This window comes from Hirundo rustica, chromosome 3 (assembly GCF_015227805.2).
Source record: "Hirundo rustica isolate bHirRus1 chromosome 3, bHirRus1.pri.v3, whole genome shotgun sequence".
NCBI classification, from domain to species: domain Eukaryota; kingdom Metazoa; phylum Chordata; class Aves; order Passeriformes; family Hirundinidae; genus Hirundo; species Hirundo rustica.
Window position 1 is genome coordinate 57,293,276 of NC_053452.1, and position 20,792 is coordinate 57,314,067.

The 20,792-nt window shown below is 38.3% G+C and overlaps 1 protein-coding gene across 1 annotated transcript in view; it reads right to left on the reverse strand.

Moving 5' to 3' along the window:
* The window catches only part of ESR1 (estrogen receptor 1), a 160,864-nt gene that overhangs the window by 89,718 nt on the left and 50,354 nt on the right, over positions 1-20,792 (reverse strand). The window contains 1 exon segment of the mRNA XM_040059234.2: positions 15,124-15,628. Coding sequence (XP_039915168.1) covers positions 15,124-15,628 — 505 coding nt within the window.

Genomic DNA, 20,792 nt, shown 5'->3' on the forward strand with positions numbered 1-20,792 from the left:
AAGACAAGCCAACAGTGCAGAGATTCTGAATGAATATGTCTTAACTGTTTCTTCATTCTCCAGCCTCAGCACTGCTCCACAAACCCCAGTGGGAACTGCCATATGAGATATATTCTTGATTCCTGTTTTCACTTGCTGATAACCCTGGTAACCTTGCTGGAGAACCCTTTGCTTTCCTACCCAAGAGCTCTGCTCCCTTCCAGCTGTACTGTCTGGATCACACATCCCTGAAGAATGGAACAGTGCTGCAAGTGTACACACAGCACAAGGCTTGGAAAGGCAAGTACACATAACTCTGCATCACGGGCAGAGAGAAAGCTTGCTGATGCACATGCTAGTGAGTCAGAAGATGAGACAAAGGCCTAGGGAAGGAGAGAGAAAGAGAATTCCTTACTGATAAGGGGCAGGTCTGCAAATGTACAAAAATCCACCAAAAACAACAGGGATCAACTCTTAGCTGAGCTTTTAATGTATGAATAGGTACCTGCAAGTAGGTTTTGGTTTATTAAATTTGATTCATATTCAAAGCACCTTCTAAAAAATTATTTGGACTCTTTTTTGTTTAAAGAGATGGGAGATTTTTTTTTTTTTTTTTAACCTGTCAGAGAGTTCACTTAAACTCTTTGATATATGTGTGCAAATACAAAAGGCAAAAGATCATATTTTCAGACCAGGAACTGAACTGGCTCCAACTTTTTCCTAAGACCTTATGCAATTGCTATTAGCATTTTGAAATAAAAAGTAAAAAAAAAAAAGAAAATCAGATTTAGCAGCAATATTCCTAATTCAGTACCTACTTCTGCTTTAAAATTCATTAATTCTCCTCAAAAATACTCTCTAACTACAAGGTAGCCTAGCTAAGTTAATGAATCACAATACTTCAACCTTCTATTATGGTTGGTCTCATAATAAAAATTTCATTTCATCCAAAATACAGTTTAAATGGGCTTATATATTATATCTATGCAAAATCATATTTAATAGTAATTACTCCAGTGCAGTGATAATTCCATTCACTATTAGACTTCAGCTAACACAGTGAGGATTAATATCTCTGAGTATCTGAATAAGTACCGAATTTCAAACCTACCTCAGGACCTCTGATTACAATGACAAATTAATATTTTAATACATCTTTTACATCTTGTTCCTTCTACAGAGCAGCTGTGCATGTGTCTAATGGTAGAAACAGCACCCCACTTGTTCAGGACATCCAAGGATTAAATAGACAAAGAAAACAGCTTGAAAATGCTGAGAGTGACAAAATGGAAATCTAAAGAGTAAAAGTAGCTCTTCAATTAATTTTTCCCCATGACAATTTTAGTGCAGAGCCTAACACAGACCAAAAAAAACCCCAAAACAAACCAAAACAACAAACAAACAAACAAAAACCAACAACTCAACAACAACCAAAAAAAACACCCCAAAGGAACCACACAACTGGACAGCATGCACCAATCACTTCCCAATTGCAGAAATACCAGTTCTAAAACTTTCTGTAGTGATTCTTAAGTAACGTTTTATAGTATGCAGTAAATGAAACTCCCATTCCATTTCTTGACTATGCTGGGAAACTGAGGTTTACAACAAAGCTAGTGATTTCAGATTTATTAAGCACTGAAACACTTTACTAGATACTGATTTCTTTTTTTATTTCTACTTAGCCTATTTTCATTGGACTAACTTGCATCTGGCATCACACTTTTTAAGGAGTCTCAGTTTTCACAAAAACAGTCTTTAGTATCCCTCACACTTAGAGAATGTCACAATGAAAACTCTGGTTTTGGTCTAATTTTTTAAAATTTGTCCTCTGATGTCATCAGAAAAGGATCAACTAGTTGGCAGGCACATACCTGAGGAATTTCTCTGGGACAAGGAACTGTCAACTTTCCCAAGGAATCTGGTAGCAAATTGACCGTAACAAAGAATACCTTCAGAATTCATCCATTTTAGGCTACTACATGACACAAACATGGCTCTCATCAGAATTCATGAAATGGTGCTCTTGGGGACCTGTTCTCGTTTATTTCTTACCACGTCTCCCCTGTAATAAATAAGACAAATCATTTTGCTCTTCTCTGGTTTTTAGCTCTGGAATAACCTGGAAGGGCCATGCAAAAGTGGGGCCAGCCCCTCAGTCAATGCAGCTTTCAGGTTGCTTGTCATTTCCAGGGAGATTCACATTTGTTGATAATAAAATGAATTAGAGAGAGAGAAAACAAGGCGTTTATGAATCAGAAAATGGGTCATACATGAAAACAGCTTGAAGCTATTAATACCTAAAACTGCCATTTTAAAAATTATTAAAAAAGGTGGTGCTGTCCATACAACAACAACATTTTAAATCTTCTTGAAAAGGCAGTCTTCATACTAACTAATAGTCTTGGAAAAAAGAAAAAAGAAAAAAGAAAAAAGGGAAAAAAAAAAGAAAAGAGATGGGGGAGGGGGTACAGACAGCATTTAATATTTGCTTATGCACTGATTTTTTTGTACCAAAATGCATCCCTCTCTCTGAAGAGTAAGATCTCTAGTGATTTGCTGAAATAAAACCAGCAAAATCTCTCATCTTAAATAAAGAATACAATGAACTGAAGGTCATATCCATATTTTCATGTCAAAAGAAAATTAACTCCTTGATTCTGTCCAGACATCCCTTATCTACCTATAGAATAAATAAATGCAAGGTAGCTGAACATAAAATTCCTTATAAGGGCTGAAGTGGAAATATATTGATGCTCCATTCTTTCTGAGAAATATGCTGGGCACGTGTGTTTAGCAAGCTTGTAAACAATTTTTGTTCTATTTCAGATACTGTATTTAGTAACACCATTGCTAGTTTCCAAACCCACACTCACTGACTGAACACCTACTCAATATTTTAGTTCTTTTCACCTTTACTTGGTTTTGTGTATTATTTGGGTTTATATTGTATTTCATTTTATAGTGGGTTTTGTAATGGTTTCTTCTGTACTCCCCTGTTCCCATGGAAAATGTATCCTCCTGAGGTTCGCCCCTGCTCCTTTTCCCCACCCATTCTCCCATACTGGAATGTCATCCAACTCTGATCCACTCCCACCTTATCCCTGATTGGGTAGTGGCCTGTCCCTGCCTCTAGCCCTTTCCCCCTGGATAAAAGCCAGGAGAAGGACATGGATCCCTCTCTTGGCTGGGGGACAGGGACTGGTGTCCTGACCCTGCAGGGGCAGGACCACAGGAGAAAGACTGAATGAAGCCGTGATTTCCCCCGGATCAAGTGCAGACCCTTCCTTTGCCATCGAGAGGTGCCTGCCCTCTCTAAAGGAAAGGGTTCACAGCCGCTCTGGGATCTTGGGGGCCCTGAGGAAAAATCCTTCCAACTGTGGTTTGTCTCTCAAGCTAGCCGAGGCAAAAACGGAGCCAGAGGGCTCCAAGAGAGAGACATCACACTTACTCACATGTAGCCTCATGTCTTTTTTCTTAGTGGAGCCTGCTATGGAAACAGTCCTGTCAGTTTTTCACACATGATTTTCAGTTCATTATTACAGATGGGCACTTTACAGACAGCAGTAAATGTTCACAGGGGTCCTGTATGGTGAAACAGCAATGTCTTCATTTCACATGTTAGGACATTAGGCAGAAAGAGGGAGAGATCTATGCATACAAATTTAGTTCTGACATGTTTCAGCTTTAGGAAGGCTTCTGTTCTGATCTCACTCATAACTTTATTTTCTCCATGCATATGATAAATACTAAGGCTTTATTGAATTAAAATAATCAAAATCCAATCAGTCTTTGTGAGTGGAAATTGTTTCAGGACTGATGGAAGCTCATGTCCACAACACCAACATTGTCCACATTGGGCCTTTGATCAAATCAACAGCTGGGCCAATCTATTACCTTCTGGCTAAATCTGCACATATCTGTTGGGAGGAAGATTGTTATACACACGGGCCATGAGCTCCATACTCCCTGTTTCTCCCTGTGAGCCTTTTTATTTCTCCATGCTTTGCTAACATGTACTTGCCTTGTTTCAGTCGTGTTTACAGCCCATCCCCAGTCCAAGTCACATTGCCTGAGAACATTTAAATGCCGCTAGTTGTCTCTGTTTCATCCGGAGTTTCTTCTTTAGCTTTTTTTAGTCCTGGGAGTTCTCCTTCATCTTACTTTTGCAGCTCGTCTCAAACTTGTCCAGGAACTTACACATCATCTATTTTCTACTACTAGAGCATTCTCTCCTCCTCCATGTTCTATCTCACAGCTCACTACAGCCTGCTACAGCAGAATTTCTCACCAGAAATTCAATGTTTCTAGCTCACCAGATCCATCAGATTTCTGCACTGGCCTCATCGTATTCTTCATTGAGACTACTTTTATTTTCTCCTCAGCCCATCTTCCCATACTACAAGCTCAGTTTTTTACTGCATTTTGCTGATGCGACTTCTGCTAAACACAGAAGAAAGGCATTAAAAGCATGAGACCAATTTTCTCAATCCTAGTGAAGTGCAATATGGGCTGCACGGATGAACTATAAGGTGGATGGAAAACGACTGCTAGTCTCAACAGACTTTTATCAGCAAGTGAAGTTTGGCAAGCTCACTGAGGTGAGTGTTTCACTAATAATAGATGAAGGGAGAAGCTGCATTCCTAGCAAGTTAATGACAGATACCAAGATGGGGGACAGGGAACACGCAGAGTGGTGGATTTGCTGCAGAGCAAAGCTCCCAATAAGATGGACCTCAGCAGGCTGGAAATGGCCCAGGAGGAATCTCATGAATTTCAGCACAGGAAAACGCAGAGCAATGCACCTGGAATAGGATAACCCCTGCAGAAATACAGCATAGGCTGGGCTTATATGAACATCTACGAGAGGCTGAGAGCAGAGCTGGTTCCCCTGTCCTTGGCAGTTGTAAAACTGCTTCCATTTTGAGGCTTCCAAGTTGAAGCCAGCCTTTGACAAACTGGAGTGAGTCCAGGGACAGCCACTAAGATGAGGAGGGGTCTGGAACAAATGGCATATGAGGAGATGCTGAGGGAACTGGATTTGTTCAGTTTTCCAAAGAGAAGGCTAAGGCAGGATTTATTGCTGTCTTCAACACTATAATGGGATGCTTTAAAGGAAACAGAGCACACTCTTCTTGGAGCACACAAAGAAAGGACGAGAGACATCCAACACATCTTTGGGTGAAGAATATTCTAATTATATATTAGGAAAAACTTTTTCACAGTGAGAGTGGTTCAGCACTGTAACAGGTTGCCCTGTATGGATGTGGAGCCTCCATTCCTGGGTATCTACAAAGCACAACTGGATAAGGGCCTGAGAAACCTCATCTAGCTTTGAAGTGAGCCTTTCTTTGAGCAAGATATTGACCAGATAAACTTTGAACTTACTCGCCCATTCAAACTTACATTACTCTGTGATTCTCATCTCTCAGTAAACTGCCTCTACCCACAGTAATATTTGCAGAGAAAATCCTTTTGAAATGTCATGCAGCTGTGTGATGAAGCAACTTCACACATTTTGTCAGAGAAGGGTGCTCTTGCAATCAGGTAAATATGCAATCACTGAGAAAGGATGAAGCATGTATGGTGGATAAAATTTAATATAATTTAGCTATCAAATGCAAGCAAATTCCCACTGTGAATAGTGAGGTGTTTCAAGAGTTTGTAGATTAAATTTGAGCAAAATTTATGGGGGAAAAATTAAAGAAAAATTACCCTGATTTGACAGCATTCCCCCACTACCAAGCATCAGGTGTATGAAAACCTATAAAACAACGGTGTCTAGGGTATTCAGTGAAAAGGTTACAGTGTTTTTCCCATGAGTACAGCAAAATTTTCTTTTCCATTCACAATACTTAGAAATTTGAGCCATTTTTGTCAAAATGCATTTTAAGAAGTTTACCTGAAACCATCATCTAACACGTAAAATATAAGTCAAAGCTAAACAATATAAGTAAGCAAAAAGGAGAGGAACCTAGTCAAACTTAACAACAAAAAGTGTTACTAGAACTGCCAGTAAATAAAGTTGAGTCTCATTCCGGGATGTTTAAAAATTTCTCTGTAAAATCAGATTTACTTCCACTTTGTTTGGCTTTTTTGTGGCTTGAATCAAGGAAAAAATAGTCAAAACTTACTGAAGTGCAACCTGCTTTAAAAATATTTGACACCTTAAAATGGCATACATCTGGCAGATATTTTTACATCTTAACCAGTTCTGATATTATTACCATTAAACATTCAGCTACATTATTTTATATGGGTTTCTATCTCACTACTTTTCTCCATGAACATGATTAGAATACTCTCACCACTTCCAGGCTTTGCATGCTTTATCTCTAATTGATATTCCTGTAGATGAAAATTAGGATTATATTTCTCACAGCATGGCAAGAATAAACTAACATACTTTTCAACCCATAAATTCTAAATAATCCAAACCACAAAAAGGTATTGCAAGGTAATAAATCTGCTACAGTGGCTCATGTGTTGGCAACAAACATATTTTACCTTGCTTGTGGTTATCAATATGGCTGAAGGAGAAGTATCATTTTACTGCAGGATGGAAGCAAACAGACAAAGCTGTCCTTTGACATATTAGTTCCCCAAAGGTGACTAGATTTGGTGTGCACTCTCAGACAGAGTGTTCTTTGCCACAGCTACAGTTTCCTGAAGGGTTCTGTGATAAGTAATTTGAAACAGGGATCTCACTGTCAAGTTCAAATTGTAACTAATAATGAAAGCAGGGAACACTTATTTGAATTAATTCCTTTTAGACACCAACTGATACAAGTTATTCAGTAATAACTCGATACTGCTTAATCAAGATGGCTCAGCAAACCAATGTTTTAAGAATGTTTACTGGCTTTATAAACTTAAAACAGAAATGACAGGGTATTATGTGATATTTTATTTTTTGCCAGAGATCAGATTTTATGGCACTTGTCTTTAACAGTAAAATTAAATTACAATTTTTTAGAGTTAGCACCTTCCAAACTTCCATCTGTTTACAGATCAACTTGAAGAAGGAAAGAGAGTAAGTTTCTAAACACCAAAATACGTCAAGGAAGAGCTGGAATGCACAAAGCTGTACTTGGGGATGGATGTGGAGCCAACGGAAAACTTACAGGTCAGGATTAAAGGGAGGGCAGGGACAGGTGACATTACAGTGAAAGTCTGCTACAGGCCACCTTATCAAGAAGGTCCAGAGGAGGACCATAAGGATGATCAGAGGAATGGAGCATCCCTCCTATGAAAAAAGGCTGAGTGACCTCAGGCGGTTCAGCCTGGAGAAAGACCTTAATAGCAACATTCCAGTACCTAAAGGGGGCCTACAAGAAAGCCAGAGAGTAATTTTTTACAAAGACATGTAGTGACAGGACAAGGGGGTATGACCGTAAACTGAAAGAGGGTCAGTTTAGCCTGGATATTAGGAAGAAATTCTTGGCTATGAGAGTGATGAGGCAGTGAAACCTGTTGCCCAGAGAAATTGTGAATGCCTCATCCCTGAAAGTGTTCAAGGCAAAGTTGGATGGAGCTCTGAGAAACCTGGTCTAATGAAAGGTGTCCCTGCCCATGCCAGGTGACTTGGAACTGTCTTCCCTTTCAACCCAAACTTCTATGATTCTATGATCTTTCACCGTTATTTGAATGAATAGATCTTATCTCCCATGCGTAAATTGATTTAAAAGGAAAAAAGAAAAGTAGAGGGGAAATAGAAGGAAAGCAGGTATTACATATTCCAATTTTAGCAGAACTATGTGCAAAAGTCACAGTGAAGGCTATTTGGAAAGCTATTATGAGTTTCCCAGCCTCGTGATTTAAGATTTGGGGCCTAAATCTTATGCCACATTTTCTACTACAGCTGCTGCTGTCTGCACAGCATCTTCCTAATGATTTTTATTTATCATGAGCTGAGCCTTTTCCTGTGTTGCAGTAAATTTCCCCTTCCCTCTTCTTCCAGCTTTGATGTCCCGTTTGTAGTATCCTAGAAAGTTTTATACAGCCATGCTTTAGCAGCACAAAACAGTAGTGAAGTAGGCAGCAGAGATCAAAGCACTGTTTTTGCATGATAGCAAGTACTAAAAGTGAAAAGACTGGAAGCAGCAATGAAATTTGCACTGGACATTTGCACTGCAGGTTACTGAGAAACTGGAAAAAATCCTCAATGGAAGAATACAGCTTTTACCCTATATAATCAGTTTAAAGCAGTTTCCTTAATTGGATGGTACGATCAAGGTGAAAAGACCCACATGGCTTACTCACGCAGCTTATGAATGCAAGGTGAAAGGCACAGACATGAAATGCAGCCCGGTGCTGCCTTGATGCTCATGGGTCTGTCATCCTCAGAGGGAGAGAAGGCTCTCCCCTGGGGCATTCAACCATTACCTTGCACTGATTCTGCTGCCTGGCTCCTGGGGAGGTCGGTTCTGGCAGCTGACAACACTGTGGGACAGCAGCATGTGGAACCAGATTCCACCCATGGCATCTAACGTGAGGGGAACTGCACCTTGAAGAGTTGTAGACAACGCACTGGATATGAGATGGTTACATGCACAGCTGTTCACTGTTAGTCACCAACTGCTTTTTTAAGAAAGTAGTTCTTCTCTGCTTTTAAGAAAGCAACGAAGTCCTCTTAGTTGCTTCCATCTTTCAGCCTTTACTGCTATTTTTCACTTTTACCATTGGTTTCTGTGCAGTGAGACATCCTTTCTTATTAATTTATGTAGGTGCTGGCTGTTTTGTCATTAGTTAAGACTGCAATGGTTGGAAGGCCACTGCAATTGTCATTGTTACATGTATCAAATAGGATTTACATTTAGGACAGTCTCTCTTCTGAGGACCATATTCCATTTTTCTAGTAAAGAGTTAAAATAGAGTACCTATATGACTCCTGAATTCAATGTTGTTATCAGTATCTTATCAAGGAAAAATGTTATCCTGAAGATTTATGATATTCTTGCCTCTAACAGGTATCACTCATGCATTCATAGTCTTGCACAAGAATATCTTGAGTGAGATTAAGAAAGAAGCCTTCCAGCAACTGGAATCTGAGCTTGGCAGAAAAGTAGAAATGCCTTGCCTTGCCCAGTGTCACATTGATCAGGGTTCCTAATAAGCTGTGGTAAATTATAACCTTTTGCAAGTCACTGGAAAGGCCACTCAGCCTCAGATGTGACTTCTCCCTGTACAGCAAATTTCACAAAGAGTCCCTGAAGTGAATGCAATGAAAACAACATTTCAAATGAGAATGTTGAAGGACAGCATCTCTGCTCTAATCTCTGTTCTGATGCTTGAATAGATATTAGAAAACTCCCTGCAGATCAGTCAGGGAGCTCATGATTCATTTCACTGTTTCATTGTCAAAAATATAAAATTACAAAAAATCTCAATTTGTTAGGAAATATGGATGCACTTCAGTTGCAGGAGTCGTCTCTTGTGATTTTTTGGAGCAATACCTTATATCTGGTCAGCCTATCTTGTTGGTTTAATAAAAAATGCTGGCATCTGATGTTCACTTGGCAACTGCTGAAGGAACTGATGCCAGCAGCTAATGCTTTCCGTATCAGAGCAGATATGGCCAGCGGTGTTTGTTGTTTCAATAGCCTCAGAGCAAGAGTGATCAAGGCCAGTGACACAGAGTCAATTCCCCATCTCCCTCTCAAGGGACATAATGCAGTGTCTATGTGAAGGAATATTACAGAGCATGACTGTTTTGGTTCTTTACAGGAGATGTACGGGTGGGATTAACTTCACCTAGCTTTGGATGTCACTGGGTATCCATCTTCATCCAGTAGCTATCTGGAATAGAATGTAGCTATCTTTTATAATATAGGAAGAAAAACTTGCCTTTTTTGAACCTAATGCACTTGGTCTACTTTAATCAGGTACCCTAGAAAGAGACAATGTGTTCTCAGTATCTCCTTCTCTGTCTCAGAGAAAGAAGGGGGTCCTTGTGCAGGTTTGATGCTGTTGTCAATGCCATTTGAGGTGTTCCAGGTGGCGACTCTCATTGACACACAACTCCTACTCCAAAAAGGTATAGTTATCCAGCAGGTCCTGTGTCATATCTGCTAGATCCCTCTGACCTTCTGGCCTCTCAAACAGCAGCAGATGGCCTAAGGAATGGAAAAATTAATACAGACCTATGTGTCTACATCTGCTCAGATGAACCCCATTCACACGGTCTGTCTGAACAACCACAGATTTAGACAGAGATTTCAAGTCCTATTGGGAAGGTCTTGGCATATGGAGCACTTCCTACCTCTGTGGTTTATGCAAAAAAACAAAACAAAACAAAACAAAACAAAACAAAACAAAACAAAAAAAAACAACAACAACAACAACAAAAAACACCTGTTGCAGAAATTAAGAAAGTTTTCTTCAATGAGAAGAGAGAGCGAGATCCATCTCCCTGCCTTGGCAGAAAGGAGCGTAATGAGGAAGCATAACAGCTCTTTCACCCCTGTCCACCACTGCCTGCCCTTATTCAGGGGCACAAGCAGGCATAGATCACATGTGATCCTCAACAAGGTGGATTGGTGATTTCATGCTGCAAGCACACTTGCAGCAGGATCCACATCAGCACATGCTCCAAGAAGGGCTGCAGAAACACCAAAGTTGGTTTGTACAAGTCCCTCATAATTGTCATGAGTGAACATCTCAGAACACTCAGTGGGCTCATCTTTACAATATTTCCATAAGGTAAGAAACTATCCGTGAGACGACTCCATGTTCTCCTGTCTCTTTTATTACGGACAACTATAGCTGTAAAGCTGTCAGAGATATCAGCACAAGGCCTGAAAACAGAACACTCCAAGAAATTGCCTGAACACTTGAACCGCTCAAGAGAGGACCTCTGAGCAGACTGATGCTGTAGAGAAAAATAAACAAAAAAAGCAAAGCAAAACATTACATCATACTCCATGTTATGAAATACTTCATGCTACATTTAAAAAAAATAAGAAAAATAATTTTTGAACTTTGCAAATTTGCATTCATTTTAACACTTTTAATTTTAAAATTTGGAAAAAATCTTCTTTGTTTAGAACTCAACATGAACAGCTAGAAAAATTGATAATGAATCAGACAAGGTTAACAAAGTCTATGTATTTGGTTATGTAACTATTTTTTGGATGGCTGGATTTCTGAATTACAACAGAAGACGGATCAATCTACATTTGTAACCTTGTCAATTTTAGCAAGCATTAAAATGATGTGATCGTGTTCGTTAGAACAGCAGAATCAAATGCAGCATGGTAACTGTGGCTAATGCTAAACAAATACTTTATTACATTTATCTAAACATAGAGCCTGAAACATTAGAAGATACAAACTAGCCACTAAAAGTGAGGGCGCAATTAATCTGTTATTCTATTTGTACATTTGCCTAGCCTCTGTCTCTCATTACAGACTGACAGACAGCTTTCTCATCAGGGAGCTGGAAGATTCAGAGGTTTTTTACTTGTTTGTTTTTGCGCTGGTTTTTTTGTTGTTGGTGGTGGTAGTGGTGGTTTTTTTGGGTTTTTGTTTTGTTTTGTGTTTTGTTTGTTTGTTTGTTTTTTCTGAATTTGGAACCAGCACCAAAGACAGGCTACAAAGGGCCTTAAGTATATGCATGATTTTACTTCAGATCTGAGGAGTGCAGACTCAGTGGGATGACACAAGAATGTCACACACTGGCAAAGCAAAAATGATGTTCTGCTGTTGCTTGTAGGAATCTACTGAGGTAAATTAGCTACTGAAAGCCCTGATTTTTCCCTAGGTGGATCAAAATTTGCTGAAAAGTGAGAGGAAATAAGAAAAAATGGCCTGAATTCAAATTCAATAGTTAAGAACAAAATAAATGTTTCGCTTAATTTACTGTAATAGACATGAGTACAAGATTTCCTGTAATAATTATCAACCACTAGTCAGCATGTAATAATAATTTAAAAAACCCACTATTAAAAATTATCAATAAAATATTTCTTTTTAAAAAAAGGAGAGAGATTTGACATTGTCAGATAGGAAAAAGGTATTTTAGTTTGGCTACCTATAAAAACAGCCACAAGATCAGACATAAAAGGCGTCTGCGTATAGACAGCACAATTTGAGTTAATTAAGTCCTTTTTTCCCCCGCTTCTCAAATTCTGATGCCTCATGATTTAGAGATTCCAGAAGGGACATTAATATATTTATTGCATTCTTTAAAAATCATTCTTTAATGTATCATTATGTTCTTCAGCTAGATGTAGAAGCCTGCCATTATCTCATAACATGAGACTAACTCTTTTGGAAAAAGAGTCACTATTTGAAAGACAAAACATAACTTCAGAATTAGCAGACATATAGTTATACACCTATTAATACCTATCTGTCTATAGGCAGTATGATTTTTAACACTTATTAACAAAGTCAAAAGACATTAAAAGTTTTCCTTATCCCACACAGTATTTTTTTTTAGTTTTATGACTGAAGATATTTAACATTTTGTCTGAGTATCAAATGGAATATCATCTCGGCTTCAACCTATAGTTTATTTATTGTCCTAGATACTTGTATCACCGAATGCAGCACGTGCATGTCAAATTCAGAGTAGAATAGGGTGATACAATGCAAATATTTCTGCCCTAAAAGCCAAACAGGACAATTCAGTCTCACAGAAAGGTAAATGAGAATTGCAGAGGAGTCTTACTGGGTCTTAGGTTGCACAATTTTTTATAGAAGCAGGCAGCCATATCACAAACTAATCAAGATTTATTATAACTTTCTTTAGGGCTTCTGTTTCCAGATTTTTGCTATTTTGGTAGTTAGACATCTTTCAATCTCCAATATCAGTTTATTCATTTCCAGATTACACTGTTCAATGCTCTCATTTCTCCCATAATCCAACTGAAAACAATGAGACTAGCAAAATAAATAAAGCAAATTGGAAGTTTTTAAAAGAACTTGTTCTTAAACCAAATGGCTAGACATTTAAATATTTCCCAGGCAGTGAACACCTATTCAAGTTATTTTTGACAGACTACCAGTGATTGGGCTCATGCCAAAACACAGGAAGAAAGACCTAATGTTTAATGTTGTGAGGGTGAAAACTTTGTGAATAGGACCTCACAAAAATGAAAAGCAAAAAAAGCAAAGCTTTTATCAATTTAATTCCAATAGTACCATGCCTGTTAACAAAAGATAATCATAGCAAACACTTTGAAACACATTTCTTATTACCACATAAGATGCGTTCCACAGAGTTATGGCTGGAAGGGGCCATTAAATCATTTGTATAACACTGTATGCAGATAAACCTTCTGGCATATCCAAGATCATAAATTCACCTAATTACTGCTGCATTAAGCCTCAGCAATTTGAAATGGCTAATACACATCTCCAAGGGTGACACACAACCTTGATCAGAAATGTCAGAAAAAGGGAAATACAGCACTGGTCTTACACGTTTGCCCGCCTAACCTGAAAAAGTACATTAGTTCTATTTTGAAGTCTCTCACCTCAGTTCGCTGCTTAAAAATTAAAAGAACATTATTTCTATAGCAACTTCTATGTCCAGTAATTCTTAGGTTTGAATCCTCCTGCAGTAAAATACCTGACTACAGAACATTTTCTGCCTGTGTATTTCAACTTCACAAACTTACTACTCCACTGTTTACATACATAAGGTTGCTTACACACTTTTCACCACAGGTTTGCATGGGACACTTGTGTAAAAAAAAGTCTCTTAATCGAGCACAAAGCACAGTTTAACTTTCAAGTCACGGGTAATCATTCAAGATCACTACGCTCTGACATGTACTCATTCTTCCAGGAAGTACTGTATTTGGTTTCACTAAAATGAATTTTATTTGAATCAATTCTGTTTACAGATCACTGTATTGGACAATTTAACATAACCATTATCCATCGTTTCATCAGTCTTTATCCTATCTGCTCCCCAAAACTGCCTAATCCATTGCAAAAAAGTGCAAAAATTTTGTTTTCTGAGACCAGATTTTACTACCAGATTCTTAGGCTAAGATAGACTTCAGAACATATGTTGTTGCTCATGGTAACATGTTATGTTGTGCAAATAAGTCTAGCAGAGTCTGGCCCTCAACATGGATAAAATTACTTGCTTTTATTTTTTCAGAGTTGTTACACTTCTGACAAACTCACCTGTATCTCTCAAATTAACAGAGAACGATGAGTTCAGAAAAAAAAATTACATCTAACTGTTCACTTTGATTCACTGAAGCCCAGTATAATAAGCTGATGCAAAACTATGCTATAAACTGCACAAAACGTTAACAGCGTCGGTATGGGTACGTATGACCTCTTTTTTTTTAGAAGCCATATTTGTATCAATTTCTTCCATCTACTTCAAGAAAAGATGAAATTTTATTCACAACTGACAAAAAATATTTAAACCAAGGAAATTTATTTCCCCTTTTTAACAATATTTTATCTTTCTGTTCTAGACCAAAAAGAGAAAAGATGAAGCAACCTCCTATTGAGGGACAAAAATATTTTAAAACCCCAGTGAAGAAGCCTCTTTTGAAAAGCAGCAGTTAATACAGATCACCCTCCAATGAAAAATGCATGTTAATATGCACACAGTTCTTTGGATAGCTCAGGAAGGTGGTTGCTGACTGAAATACTGTCACTGAGTCAACTCTAACACTTTGATTAGCAAGGATATAGCGCTTCTGAGCAACTTCTTATGTAAGCCACTTCTCACACTGCTAAGGAAGACAGAGGAGAAAAATACTCTTACTACCAGCTACAAGCCGAACAAGCAACCACTACAACCGAAAAATGTGTGATGGTGGAAGTCTTTTTATATTTCAGACAGTATTATAATACATTACAACACTGAGGTAATTTGCCATTCTTTAATCAGTTACAATTTCATGTTCTCCCAGGAAATATTTATACTCATTATCTGATTGGTTTTTTTATGCAGGTTTTCAAAATTTACAGCTTACAGTCACAGTGGGCTGTGAATTACAGTTTGTTCTATTCTACACTATTTCTTATGGTCTATATATCATCAAGGATTCAGTTAAATCATATGCTCCTTTACACAAAAAGCATATATTAGGGCATAACAGATTTCTACATTTTAATTTTCTCAGATCATCTGCTTAATTAAGAAAAAAAAATTACTGTAGCATTTACCTGTAGAAGGCTGGAGGAGCAGCTTCCCTCATCCCAAAGCTGCCCTGATCGTTTTCAAGGTAATAGGGTACCTGCTGGCTGTGATGATGGATGAAGGGCGAGAGCTGGGGTGCCGTTTGCAAGAACACCACCGGGCTTGGTGGGACACTGTTCAGTGAGTGAAATCCTGCCAGACTGCTGGACCCAAAAGATTCAGAAGTAGGGGCATAACTGAGCGTAGTAGAGCTGTAGACGGGAGCTGTAGTACCAAAATCATAGGTGGCTCCTTCTGGGTAGTTAAAAACTCCTGTCTTGTTGGTCTCCACGTACATGTCGCTGAGTGATCTTTCCAGGGGAATCTTCAGCTGAGGTCTGCTCAGCGTCTCCAGTTCAGTGCCTTGAATCTGGTGCAGCAGGGTAACTCCAGAGGTTTTGGTGTGAAGGGTCATGGTCAGCACTAATGGCAGTAAGCAAGGAACATATCTGCTTTTACTGTCAACAGCGAGATCGGCAGCTGGCAGTCCACCTAAAAAAAATACCAGAACCTATTCTGAGGCTCAGCAGAAATCATAATAAAGCAGCACTACACAGGTATTCCTCTAATCTCGGCAAGGAGGAGGATACAAACAAATGCAGAGTGAGCACTGAAACCGCACATTCTCTCTCTCTCTTCTTCCCTCCCTCTCCCTCTCTCTAACTTTTAGGAACTCCTCATCTGCGCTAATATGCATTACAAGGTGCTGGCTGTGAGCCAGGAGCCCTTGCCTTGTGCCGGCGTTGGTTTAAACACCACTTCAGAAACAATTAGTTTTGGAGTTATACCAAAGAATTGTCCAGCTAAATGTTACTTCATTCTTACTAATCATTTAATTTTTCACTTCAGGGTACTGTGCTTTGCAGAAACTAACGGGAAAGAACACTTAAATCCAACCAGGAAGACTAGTCCAGTGGTCAGTCAGATTACTGCCTTTTATTTCCTCAGCAGGCTCCAATCTATCTGTGCTTATCTCTCCTCCTGTTGGATTAATTTTCATGTTTGCTAGAAATATGTAAAGTGTACATTGTACTGACCCTGGGCAGGACCGTGCTGTAACCGAGATAGGGCAAAGCAGAATGTGTATGTGTGTGTGTGTGTCTGTGTGTCTGTGTGTCTGTGTGTCTGTCTGTGGGTGTCTGTGTGTGTTCGTGTGTCTGGGTGTGTGGGGAGCACATCCCAGTCAATAAAGCCAGCTAACAAAATTGAAGTGTGCATGATATCTATGCAGAAGAGGAGATTTATAATATACTTTCATCAGCAACAGCAACTTGTGGTTACTAGAGTACTCTAGTAACATTAAAAAGCAAGGATAAGCTTTAGAGTGGCCTAGAAAATTATGCCTGCTTCTTTTTATGCTGTAAAATGATGAAATAAACATAATTTACATTTTTCCACAGTTAGGAGATGGATATTTGATTGCATGATACATAAATTGAATACAGGAGATTCTTTTTCTTAGTTTTGTGAATAAAAGCTTAGCAAAATTGAATTTTGAAATCAGACTATAAAATCAAGTAATCTAAAATAATCAAATGGGATTGGCTTAGAAAAAAAACCTGACATGGCTCTCAAAGTTATATTTAGAAAGAAAAAAAAAAAAAGGAAAAGAGAGAACATAATGAAAAGGTGTGGCATGCATGCTTCTTCTTGCAATCTCATTCCATATAATTTTAACTTTGCACAAACCAGTTCTCCGGAATGATCTAAATGAAAACCTCCAGAAACTGTTTCAAGCTCTCCGGCTTCACTGCTGTGGTCTGTGGTTCAGTCAATGAAACAGGCTAATGTCAACCCTAAATGCATTAATATACGGGCTCCAGTTCGTGTGCTTTGAATATGAGCAAAGCCTATGCTATACTTAAACAACTCCACAGTTATTTGGCTCGACCTTCAAAAACCCCAAGAAACTGAAAAACTGAGGTCACTAGAAGTGTCAAGAAAGGTTTACTAAAACCAGTTTTATTTTAGAAATAATACTGTGCTTTCAGAACTTCTACTAAAATAGTTGAAGTTTTTTATATTTGCAAGAATATTCTGAAGCAATGTATGTTTTTACCTTCGCAGACACAGAGCTGAGACATCAGCACACGCATAACTATGTACTTGATATATTTCCTCACCCACTCAGCCACCCTCCCTACCCTGTTCAAATTTCAGATTGTAGACTTTGATCAAAGAGATAAGCTTGTTTAAATAACACTGGACTAAACATGTTCCCAGTTAAAAAAAAATAATAATCAGACAACCATACCCAGCAGTTCAGAAAGTCTTCGAAGAGTTATGCTGAAAGTATGCCAGACAGTGTGAGAGAAAAAAAGAGTGTGTGCACGTTCTCTTAGAGTGGGTGACCGTGCATCTGCAGAGGCTCACAAAACAGCAAATAAGCACAGCTCTCAGCAGTCAGGCGGCAGGGCTGCACAGACTGAAATGAATGGCAGCTACAAATTTAAGGCAGCCACCCTTACACATTTCATTTTGTGTTTTGAAATGCATAGGAAAGGCATTATTATCTCTTATTAAGCTGCATTATCTGAGAATCAATGTGAATCTACCTGCCATAAAAAGTATCCACTTCTATAGTAAGCTACAAAATGGACTTTGAATTTTTATCCAACATGTATGCTCTGTTAAAACTAATATATTGACATGAAATAAAATGCTCCAGTGTAATAGCTATGCAGAAGATGAAAAACAGAAGTCTTGCAGGAGAGCAAACAGAGAGATGACTTCTGAGTGTGCACTGTGCTTCTGACATGCAATTTTTAAGAACCTCATTGATTATTTTTGGGAGCTGGTATGTTACTAGGAAGTTAAATATTTAAAATTTCCACCAGATGCAAACAGCATTAAACATACTGCAGGGTTAACTAGAACCACCATCACTTCTGCCGTGTACCACTTAAACTAGGGACCCTCTGAGCAGCTCTCCACAAGCCACAGTCCTCCCACTGAAAGGGCTCAGGAACAGACAGCTGCAGGGTCCATGCAGCACACAGCCTTCTACACACCTTGAGAGAAAAAAAAAAAGTGAGTGCCACAAACAAGATCTTGGGGATTGGCTGAGAAGCTCTGTGACAGCATCCTGTAATGCCTGACTTACTTTTCCTGTGGAAGAAAAGCAAGAGAGCAAGAAAGGGTAAGGGTGAGGTGGAGGGGTGTGTCAAGCCAAAGCCCATGAAGAAGCTGAATTTTTGATTTTTTTGTACTGAAAAAAAAAAAATCAGACTTTGATTCTGCTTAGTATATATGGGATTTTTAGATATAAAGAAACTATGAAATGCAACAAGGTATCAACACAACAACAAGTGGGTTATTTTCTTTCTTGTCGTACATGGTGAAGACTGTGCTGTTTGTTCCAAATTAGCAAACAGTGCTGCTTCACTCTGCTTTAGTGATGGCATTAGGTGCACCCACCTGTGGACTCGCCTCTCAGACAAATGAGATCTGTGTTTGTAAAACCTGGTATTTGTGCTTAAAGGTCAGGACTTACTTCACCACTCACATTAATCTGATCCATTACGTGTCAGATTTTACATGCTCTAGAATATGGAAATATTACAGTATGGGAATGGCTACAGGGGATAGCAGTGATATTTAGTGCTGTTTAGCAAAAACTTTATGCAAAGGCTTGGATTTTCTAAACCCTACATCATGTATGCCTTTAAAACTATGCAGATCTCATAGAGAAGGACTTGCCTCATTCACTCTGGGTTTTTTGTTTTAAATTGCATGTAGTAACAAGAGAGAATAAATAAAAATATTAATTGGCTGCTGCACCTTCCTTTCCAGTGCTAGAGAGATGTGTTCAAAATGGGGAAATCTATATTCTCAGACCTAGTAATTTTTCAACTATTGTGTATTCAGCTGCAGCCAAGCTGCCCTATCTATTTTTCTCACCTTAATAAAGGTTTAATATTGTTTTGGAGTTGCTGAGCACATACTACAGGAGATACATAGATACATGAAAATAGAGAGGAACTGGTTCTACAAAATATGAAGATTTGCTAACCTCAGATCAGGTATAGATTGGGGGTTTTGCTATATTTCTGAAGTCTGGGAATATACAAGTAAAATTTGGCTTTGAGCCACCCAGATTTATGCCTGCACAGGAAGGAAAGAAAACAGCATTTAATGAATACTGAAGAAGTAGGAGGGACTAGTCCACTGTGACTGAGGAGCACTACAGACATGTTAGCAAAGGTCAAAGCAGAAACTGCATCTTCATACACAGGGATTTTTAATGAGAATTGGTTGGGATGAAACTGTGAGGACTCAGGCAATGCACTTCTCAGGGAAATGAGAAATTACTAGTTTAGATAAATGAAAGTGACTGATTAAATCCTGTGTTCGCCTTTTAAAAATTCCAGCCTTTCTGTTTTCTAGATAGGCCAGAGTTCCAGTGCTCAACTCAGATTTTCCAGAGTGGGGAATTTACTCCGATTACACCCACAAAATATCAAATGCAGCAACATTAAGATGAATTCACATTTCTGTTGCTCTGTGGTTAAATTAGCACCATTTACAGCTGAAAAATAATTAGGTATGTTTCTAAAGGCAAATTTTGCTTATTTTGATTAATTGAGGAATAGTTTGCATTTTTTTTTTTTTCCTCATTTGTTGACAAATGACAACTGTGATCAGATTAGGTTAGCAGACTATGCAGTTTGGCTCAACAGGATCATGGGTCCAACACTTCAAAACTAGAACATAGCTTAAAAAAATCACAAAAGTAGCCTCTCTCCACTGATGGCAAATATTGTGGAACCAATGAAGTGATCTCAGAAACAGAAAAACAGAAACAGATAATTTAAAAATATAGAAGATAATATTTTAACTAATCTAAATAACTGGAAGGAAGTTTGGGGATTTTCAGTGCCATTAACTTCAATAATTTTCTGTTGCCTACAAGTCCTGAAAGGCAGTCAGAGAATGGTAACAAAATAAGTTCATTTTATAGGGAAAAAAAGAAAAAAAGAAAAAGAAAAAGGAACAGCCTGAACATGTTTTGCATTTTGGACAAGAGAAAACAGAAGTTTGAGGGAAAGGGAGATAAACAAAGAAATACTATATAAAGTATAGTATGCAAAAGTATATACTCAAAGTATATACCTGCATATATAAGTATATGTATAAATCAAATATATTAAATGTATAAATATACACAAAGACTATTAAAGTTACAGAAAAATTTAAAGACGGCAAAACTCCATTCTATAACAGGCATTTTCAGCAGTAGTTTTAGTAAGTGCTGCAACAAAAAATGGTAAACTCAGAGCATATACTATAAATTTTCCACAAACCTGCTGACAGTGAAAGACCATAAACTTTGTCGCTTTGGTTCCACAGCTATAAAGATAGAAGCTTTTTTTAGCTGCTGCAATTAAAGAAGAATCTATTGTACATAAGAGGAGGAACATTATGTTTTTCCAAGATTCCACAGTAACATTACAGAGAAATTGTGTTGTGTTTAGTCCAGTGAGGAAACTCCTCAAGACAGACTGCTGGAGAACAGCACCATCTACCCCACTACTTATAAATCTTCTCTGGGAAAAAAAAAGTTTAAAAAAAAAAAAAAATTAAAGCTCTTGATACTGCTAGGCAAAGGATGCCTGCTTAAAAATTCCTTAGGCTCTAAGGATAGATAAGTGCTTCA